This window comes from Polyodon spathula, chromosome 8, assembly GCF_017654505.1.
Source record: "Polyodon spathula isolate WHYD16114869_AA chromosome 8, ASM1765450v1, whole genome shotgun sequence".
Taxonomy (NCBI): domain Eukaryota; kingdom Metazoa; phylum Chordata; class Actinopteri; order Acipenseriformes; family Polyodontidae; genus Polyodon; species Polyodon spathula.
Genome location: NC_054541.1, coordinates 67,664 through 77,000, shown reverse-complemented (window position 1 = coordinate 77,000; position 9,337 = coordinate 67,664). Strand labels below are relative to the sequence as shown.

General features: G+C 44.8%; 1 protein-coding gene across 2 annotated transcripts; it reads left to right on the top strand.

The window, feature by feature from the left end:
- The first annotated feature begins 1,291 nt into the window (after positions 1–1,291).
- LOC121319169 (zinc finger protein 16-like) lies at positions 1,292–7,606 on the top strand. 2 transcript variants are annotated; one of them, XM_041256351.1, is made up of 3 exons: positions 1,292–2,313; positions 3,391–3,711; positions 5,593–7,606. In XM_041256351.1, the coding sequence occupies exons 1-3, from the start codon at positions 2,043–2,045 to the stop codon at positions 6,741–6,743; spliced, it is 1,743 nt and encodes a 580-aa protein (XP_041112285.1). In that variant the 5' UTR covers positions 1,292–2,042; the 3' UTR covers positions 6,744–7,606. The 2 variants fall into 2 exon arrangements, with proteins under 2 accessions (XP_041112285.1, XP_041112286.1); XM_041256352.1 differs by having other exon boundaries at positions 1,293–2,313; positions 3,391–3,507.
- The last annotated feature ends 1,731 nt before the right edge of the window (positions 7,607–9,337 follow it).

Here is a 9,337-nt window from a genome sequence, read left to right as displayed (position 1 = left end):
AAACAGTATACGAATCCGCTTTACAAACTTATGTGATTTACAAATGAAAAGCGTGTATGTGTATATACTGCCCTAAAGCTTTATTAGAAAGAAAGAAAGAACACGTATGGCAACGCCTTCATTGAAGACAGGTCCGCTGAAACGAGTTATTTTTGTGGCTCGCTGAGCTCTGCTTTCTATACCTCATGGATCAGTGGCATTCGTTTACTCACTATTGAATCAAACCAGGATGGCCAAGTGGTTAAGGTGTTGTACTTAAAATCCAATGGATGTATGTCTGTGTCGGTTCAAGCCCCACTTCTGGTAAATGTCTTTTTTAATGATAAAAACTGACTAATAATTATACAGGGGATCAAGGATGTCCTAGTATACTACAGTGAGCACATTAAGCACGCCTTCATCACCTTGCTTCTGTGGTTTTGATTGGTGAATATGAAATCAAACCACTGCAGCTTAACCGTGGATGCCGCGCAAAGGTCAGAAACACCAATGCCGTTTACACGCACACGCGCGTGGAGAGGAGTGTTTGTTTACGTCAAGGAGGGTCGCGTCTGCTCTGCAGGAGCTGCGATTCGTAGTAATACAATAATAATAATAATAATAATAATAATACAAACATATTGATTGTTATTATAATTATACAGTATTAAGCACTGCTATTCATTTGAACTATACCTATTCACACATTTACATTTGCAGTACAATTTTTACATTAAAAAACAACAACTTTCAGCTCAATATTGGCTGCGTTGAAGATGCTTTTTCGCAGCCTACATTGCAGACGGGTCTGCGCCTGACGTCACGGGTCTGCGCAGACGGCACTCGGGCAGCTTTGGGAGGTTTCCTGAGCAAACATGCAGACCGGCTTGATTGATTTTCTGATTGCAAAAGACTGCAGTGTTTTTTTCACTGTTCCCATACAGCTCCATCATAACTAGACTGGTAAATACATTATACAAAGACTTATTTCAGTCACCCCGAGAGCAGCTTTTATTATGAATCTGTTTAAGCAATGAAGTTATGAACATCAGTTTTATATAGAGGATAGTCCATGCCAAAATTATAAATACATAAATACATACAGGGATCAATAAATAAATGTTGAAATAAATACATACATGACTAAATACACGAATAAATGAATACATATAGAAATAAATACAGAAATGAATAAAATACATGAATAAATGCATATAGAAATAAATACAGAAATGCTGAAATAAATAAAAACACGGACATTTATTTATTTATTCATTCCTGTATTTATGTGTGTTTATTTTTGGCATGGAATATCGTCCATAGTGTTACTAGTCTCGTTTGAAAATTAAACTCAAAAGCATCATTGTAGCGGTATTTCTCATTCCCAGTACAGTAGCTGTAATTCATGCAAGCTCTTTTTCTGTGTTATTCACACCCTCATTCTAGGTGGCGCCTCCACGATCACTAATCCTGCATGTGCTTCTCTGCGCCCCTCTTGCACGGGTGGCGCTCTTGCATTGTTTTGAAGGCGGCTCTGCTCCTGCGCAGCCCCTTTGACAATCTGCAGGGTCTGCGCAGACTCTGAGTCCAGAGATGCGTCTCCTCTGTTGTCAGATCCGGCTGCGGTCACGCAGGTTGCCGAGCTTGGACAGGGTGTGCGCGCAGACCAGTGTCGTTAAACGTGGGACCTGCGCAGACTCTCAAAAGGCTGCGCGCCATGAACGCGCCCAGCGGCTTTGGAATTGAGCATGCGCATTAGAAAGCAGAGCCGGTGGAAACTGGCGCCATTTCGGATCGGCGCGGTGTCAGCATTGCATAGAACACAGCGCGCAAAGAGCCAACATGGAGAACTCTGCCATCCAGCTTCATAACCGCGTCGAGCCGCCCTCGCTTCCACAGGGAGGCCAGCCAAGGATACGCGCCGAATCATCCAGGCACGCCTTCTGCTGGGACGCTTTCATTACAGCTCCGGACAGAGAGAGGGCTGCTTTGTGTACCTGGAGAGAGGTGGCTGCAGGCGCTGCTGATTTGCCGAGACCAGTCTGCCACTAAAACCAGTGAAGATGGACGTCAGTGTCTCCGTGTCGTTCTTTCAAGAGCAGCTCGCCTCTCCCGTCGAGCGCGCAGTGAAAGCGGCTGTAGACTCCGTCCTGCGGGAAATTACTGAAGTTGTCGGCAGCAGATTCACTGAGTTCCGAGTGGAAATGACTGCAATGAAGAGAGAGAATGAAAGTCTGAAGCTGAGACTGGAAATATCAGAGAGCGAGCTGAGAGCCGTGCGAGGGTGTATAAACGCTGCAGATACAGACATTAAACAGCCTTTCATATTTCAGGGTAAGATTGATTGTATTGTGCGGTATTGCTCGGTCAATCCAACACCTCAAACCATCTTCTACTGGAAAAGTCTTGGTTGGAGTTTCTCTTAAGACACGTTTTAAAGTGTTTGGTGATTATAAGCGCCGGTAATAGCAAGGCTCTGTCCTAATATTGGTTATAAGGAGTCTAATTGAGGCGTTGTGTTATTTTATAGACTATAAGAAGGTAGTGCATCTAGCCTAGTCTAATTCATATTTAAATAGCTATTCTAGAAACTAAGAAACTACTAGTACTTACTATTGGTAAGTCTTAACCAGTCTGTAATTAGAGAGGCTGAAATGGTATCCTCATGGTAAAGCGATGTCTTGTATAGAGTCCCACTGAGCCAGTCACAGCCTTATTGCAGAGGGTTAGAATAATGATTGGGGTCCTAATATGAGCGCACAGCAGCAGGTCGTGTTTTCGTGTTTATTATTTTTTCGGGGTTATTCTTTAAGAGCAGAGATGAGTTTGCACAGGATGCATGCAGTAGGGATAGCCACACCATTACAAATGTATTGCAATACTACAAGGGATGTGATTGGATTTATTTGTTTTGTACAGGATGTATAATATAAAGATCTTCATATGAAAATGCCTTTTCCTTCACTTTGTTCACAGGAACCCAAACACAGTGTTATCCGATGATTGCAATGTAGAATAACAGAAATGGGATCAATACCAGAATGAACCTAAACCACCAAACTATTATACCAGCTCACCCCTATACGAAATAACTGAGGAACAGTCACTGGAAATGCAAGCTGCACATTATTGAGCACAACAGCTTGGAGGGGTTATTTTGATACAATCCCTGATCAAAGCAGCTAACACAGAATGTTGATAGGAGTTAAAATAAATGTTTGATCATTGCAAAAGCATAAACCATGGCATTGTGGGTAGGGTACTAGGGTTAGATGTTCTTTATTAAATATAAATACCTCTTCTTAGACCCAAAGACATCTCTCAGTAGCATTCTGACACGGGGCTGGCTTGGTAGAGGAGCCGAGCTAGTAAGAAAGAGTTGGAATTTTATACAACTTTGTTTCCCCACAGATCCCAGAGAGAGCCGTGCTATCCCTGAATCTGAAGCACAGGTGGAGCCAAAGATAGAAGCAGTTTCCACACAAGAGGAGTCCTTTGAGCAGGAGTGCTGTGCAAGTCTAATGCAGGGTACAGAGCTGCCGTTTGTTAAAGATGAAGAGGTCCCTCAACAAGAATGTGTTCCTATCAAAGAGGAGTTCATAGAGCAGGAATGTGTCTCCATCGCAGAGGAACTTCCTGCTGAATATAATGCCTGTACACTTGAGGAGAACAACAAGCTGGGATCCAGCCTGTGTGTTGATTCTCCATCTGAATGTGAACTGGGATTTAGAGGTAACCCTACAAAACAAGCAGCATTGAGCTGCCTATTCATCTTGCAGAACCTGCTACTGAACACCAGCAGTGTGCTTCACATTCATATTTTAACCAGGGGGAGCTGCCCAGCCACTCTGTCAACAAGGACATAACTGTGCTTGCTCCTGAGGCAGCTGCTAGATGTGCAGCCACTGCCCCGCCTCTTTAGAATGCTGTTAGATCAGCGGTGTCCAATCACGCTCCTGCAGGCCATTCCACTCCACATTGAACACGTTCACTTCTATAAAGTGCTGCTCCTGCGCCTGGATGGAGGTTTAATTGGTTCAATTAAACAACTTAGAACAGGGTTGGATCAAAGAGCAGGAGTGGAAGGGCCAGCTCTGCACACCCCTGTGTTAGATCTGTGCCTTTCCCCATTCCTGGTAGCCTGTTTGCAGTTGTGTTGCTCCCACAGGTTTACAGAGCTGCAGGGATCACATGTCCATCACTGGGTGATGTCACATCCAGTCGGGTTGCTTAGCGTCCCCAGAAGAAACATTTCCCCCTCCAGCCCTACATAGTTCTACATATTGTGTGTCTTCAATACAGGCAGATTAAAAAGGCAAGGTGCAGTGCATGGGATTGCAAATGGGATTTCTGTTTTTAGAAGCACAGCAAATACTAATCGTCAAAAAACAAATTAAAATATTCCATTAATAGCAGTACTATCGCCATGCAGGTATTTAATAACTTGGTTGTACAGAGTCAGGATTTTTCAATATTCCAGTTTAAACTGTATAAAAGTAGGAGGATTTTCATTTTCCACGTTACTGACATGCTGACATCATTCTTGCTGTGACTGACACTTGCGGGACACTAGCTGGTAAACGAATCCGCCTCATCTCAAGCATCACTGAACTGCTCATTTGCTTGTGTTCAACACACAGACTCCACACAGGGACGAAGCATTGGTGTTTCTTCATGCCATATATTTTTGACTGGGGAAAGATAACGTAAATAAGATAAAGTTTTTCACTTTTCCCTTGTTAATGCACGTCTATTTTAGTTTTTCCCTTGTTAGTGTACGTCTATTTTAGTTTTTCTCTTTTCCCTTGTTAATGCGCGTCTATTTTTGTTTTTCTCTGTTTTTTTTAATGCAGTTTTTCACTGTAACCATTTGGTTACACAGCAGTAGTCCCACACGTTTGGTCACCATCATAACTGTTGCATGAAACCGGAGTGTAATAATTCAGCACCACTGCACTTAATCATTTGTAATTGTATATCAGCTGACAAGTGTTCCGCTGATATCACAACAAAAGGAATACACTTTTTATTTTGTTTTGGTGCATATGTATATCACCTTACAGTACAGTAATACAACAAATCTTTTGTGAATACCAAAAAATCTTAATATTTTTAATAAAGTAGCACAAATCTAGTATTAGGCAGTGGATTGTGCGATTGTCAGATTATTTTGAAATCCCTGCATTTATTGTCACTATTTTTGCTTTGATCAGTTCTTTTTTGTAGCAATCTAATGTTTTAGCCTTTCAAATGCTTAACACAGAAAACCCACCCCATCAATTCTCTGATTGGTTCAATGTTCTGTCAAGATGTAACACAGCTGTCATGTGGTTCCAAGATTGTTTTTTTTCACCCAGCAACGTGCAAGTGATGTAGTCTGCTAGAAGCACAATCAATCCTTATTGTTAAAGGCACAGTAACATCTGCAAGACAGGCAGATCAGGTTTTTTGAGCCGGGTGGCGACAGCCACTTCACTGGGTGGTCTGCCCAGCTGAAAAGGCCTGGGGAGAACTGTGCTCTCGTTGTCATGGTTATGACATGATGCCCTGCAGAACAGTGCATGTGGAAGAATGCTGTACAATAACTTTTGTCTCTCTTCTTTATTTCTTTAGCTTCTAAAGTAGATGAAGGAGAACACGACTGCACTCCATCATCCCAGTGCGAAAACTCTTCTAGTAGGAAACCACAGCGCAAGAAGCACAGAGAAGCGACACCCCAAGAAGAGTATGTGAAGACATTGAGAACTCACTCAGTTAAAATCCCTTCTTTACAAGACAGACCCCCTCTTACTGTGGAGAGTACAGAGATGCCACATTCTGCATGTTTTAACAGTTCTGAAACCCAGGGCAACTTGAAGACTTTGCCTCATTCTATTAAAGGTGGGAAGAGTTCCTGTCAATTAGACGTTCCTGAAACTCACAAGGGAAATCACACAGGAAGGGCTACATTTTCATGTGGTGATTGTGGGAAGAGTTTCAATCTTTTATCACTACTTAAAAGACACCAGCACATTCACACAGGAGAGAAACCTTCCCACATACAGTCCAGTGATAAGAGTTCCACACAGTTAGGAAATCTTCATTCACACCAGCGCATTCACTGCACTGAGTGTAGGAAAACATTCAGTCGCACAGGAAACCTTAAAAAACACAAGGTGGTTCACACAGGAGAGAAACCTCATCACTGTGCTGCTTGTGGGAAGAGATTCAGCCAGTTTGGAAACCTTAAAATCCACCAGCGCATTCACACAGGAGAGAAACCTCATCACTGTGCTGTTTGTGGGAAGAGATTCAGCCAGTTTGGAGACCTTAAAAGACACCATAAAATTCATACAGGAGAGAAACCTCATCACTGTGCTGTTTGTGGGAAGAGATTTAACCTGTTTGGAAACCTTAAAATCCACCAGCGCATTCACACAGGAGAGAAACCTCATCACTGTGCTGTTTGTGGGAAGAGATTCAGCCAGTTTGGAGACCTTAAAAGACACCATAAAATTCATACAGGAGAGAAACCTCATCACTGTGCTGTTTGTGGGAAGAGATTTAACCTGTTTGGAAACCTTAAAATCCACCAGCGCATTCACACAGGAGAGAAACCTTATCACTGTAGTGAGTGTAGGAAGAGATTCAGTCACATAGGAAGCCTAAAAAACCACAAAGCCATTCACACAGGAGAGAAACCTCATCACTGTGGTGCTTGTGGGAAGAGATTCAACCAGTCTGATGACCTTAAAAGACACCATAAAATTCACACAGGTGTGTAATCCTCTCCCTTCTCTTAATGTGTGAAGAAGTTAAGTCAGTTGCAGGCTCTTACAGGACTTGAGAACTTTCTCAGAATTGCGGACACTTGAACAACAGGAGGATATTTTACTAAATACAGAAATATTTACTGAAAACAAAAAATAAACCTGCTTGATAAACAGAGTCATAAATAGCTATGAGGACACCGGGGTCGAGTCCTCGCTTGTTTTTTTTGCATCATAAGTGACCGGGTATTACACAATGCAAACAGGGGCTAGGCTGGGGCTGCATCAGTTTCCTAACAGCAGTAAAATAGTTTGTATAAAAATAAAGCCGTGTTGTAAGTGTGATTTTACTAGAGCTTCCTTTATGAAGTGTTTTGTACGTTCTCAAATGTAGAGGAACCCCTCTTCAGTTTTACTCTGAAACTGGTAGAATGATCGTTTAAAAATACACCAGTTTAAATCTAGCTCTCAGATTTGTTTCTAATGTGTATAGAAATGAAACTGCCGAGGATGAGAATTGGACAATGAAATGAGGAGGGATCAGATGTGAAGTAAAAACCTGAAGTAACATTGTTTGAACTGTTTGGAGAAAAAAAAAACACAAGAGAAAACAGAAGGAATATGAGAGAGAGAGAGAGAAATTGAATTCACTGTGCCCGCTGGAAACCTTGAGTGGTATGGGGGTTGTGAATGTGTTTCCCTTTCAATTCGAAGATGACCACCAAACATCATTTGGGATACACTCCTGCCTATTGGTAAGTGTCACTGAGCACACAGGGGGAGGAATACCCTCTTTCTCTTCTCACACTGGTAAGGTAAGACCTCTGTGTTGCATTGAGCCCTGTCTTCTTATTAAAGTGCCGCGTAAGCTACTGCTAGTTCCCCTGCACTTTGTGCTGAAAGCTGGCCGTCGCCGCTTTTCCGGAATCAGTAGTTTAAAAAATCGTATCCTTTTTATTCTGTTTCTGACTTTCAGCACCTGCGGGCTCTGCACGTCAGGCTGCTTCTTTCTGTTAGTCTGTCTTAGCAACGGTAAGTATTGTTAAGAATTGTGTGTGTTTTTCACTCCTTCTTTCTTTGTAGAGCACTATTGCTCCACGGGACCGGGCTTGCGTTGTTCCCATTGTCAAGTTTTGGCCAACAGCCACCTGCGGGCCGAGGTCAGGCCTTGTTTTGATTGTAGCTGAACACGTCCCCGTACTCACGTATAGTGCTAGCCGCTCTGCGCTGCTTTTGCCGGGCCGGCCGTATACTCCTCACTGAGGCATCCCTCGTTGTTGGGATGAGATGTAAACGGGCTGCGCGAGCCTTCACCTTGGTGTAGGTTGCTCAAATCAATAGATAGAGTGCTCTCCCTTATCTGTCCTGTAATATTGAACTGTTTTTTGTATTTTAAAACTGTTTTTATTACTGTCTGTGTAAGTCAATCGCCCGCTGCGGCTTTGGCCCTGCCCCCCTATTGTACGCTACGCGCTGCTCAGGCGTGAGACCACACGGTCAGGGTGGGCACCGTGCTTAGCTGCCCCAGTGTTTTTTAATACTGCAGTGCATAAGACACTGCCTGTGCTACTTCGGTACCAAGCTGCACATGGTGCCCATTGTCGCTGTACCGATATAGGCTAGTGTGCCGGTTCTGCACGGTACTTGGTGCGTGCGGTGCCTGACGCTGCACGGTACTCGGTGCAAGAGGCACGCACGGTGTTATTATTGCACAGTGCTCGGTGCACACGGCGCACACTGTGTTTACAGCGCAGTGGTTCTAAACTGGCGCTATGACTGCATGGCCTGTTAGTCCAGTATCCCACAGGAGAACAGGCACAGCATGTCTGCACGGTGCATAGGGCCCGATCCTGCCCTAAATGGTGCCTGCGACGTCTGTGTGGCTTTTCAGCCCCGCATGCTTGCGAGACACCTGGAAAGAGTCGTGTGGGGGCATTCTTCGTCCCCCGCAGAGGGCCCCTCCCACTCACACCTCCCGACATTGTCACCGTGGACCCCCGTGTGGCGTCCCCCCCACCCCCTGAGCCGGTCACAATCTCTGTGCCACCCCCTGACCCCTCTGGGGGAGTACTGGTCAGACTGGGAGGAGTCCGCGTCCCTTCCGGATATTCCAGGCTGATATGGCCCCTAGTTCCGAGGCTGCCTCAGTTACTAGCGTGCCGTCACTGGCAGGGTCCGTGCCTGTGCTTATGGGGCGCGCGGCGGTGTACCTGCAGGTCCCTTGGACAGCGCAGGCAAAGCCACACTGTTCTATCTTTTGGCCGCATGACGTGGCTCCCCAAGCTCAACCCTTCCCAGCTTTCACAGATTTTATGGAGGAGGTGCGTTCCTCTTGGAATCACCCTGCTACAGCGCCGGCACGATTGACTCTTGGTGCCCATGGTGCTTGGTGCCTACTCAGTCGGTGGGACCAATATCCCACAGGAGGACATGCACAGCATGTGTGCGAGGTGCCTAGGCCCCGATCATCCCACCTCAGCCCTGAAGGTGCCTGTGACATTTGTGCAGTTTTTCAGCCCTGCGTGTTTACTAGCCGTCTGGAGAGAGTTGTGCAGGGGTGTTCTTCGTCCCCCACAGCATAACCCTCCCACTCACGCCTCCCGACCCGA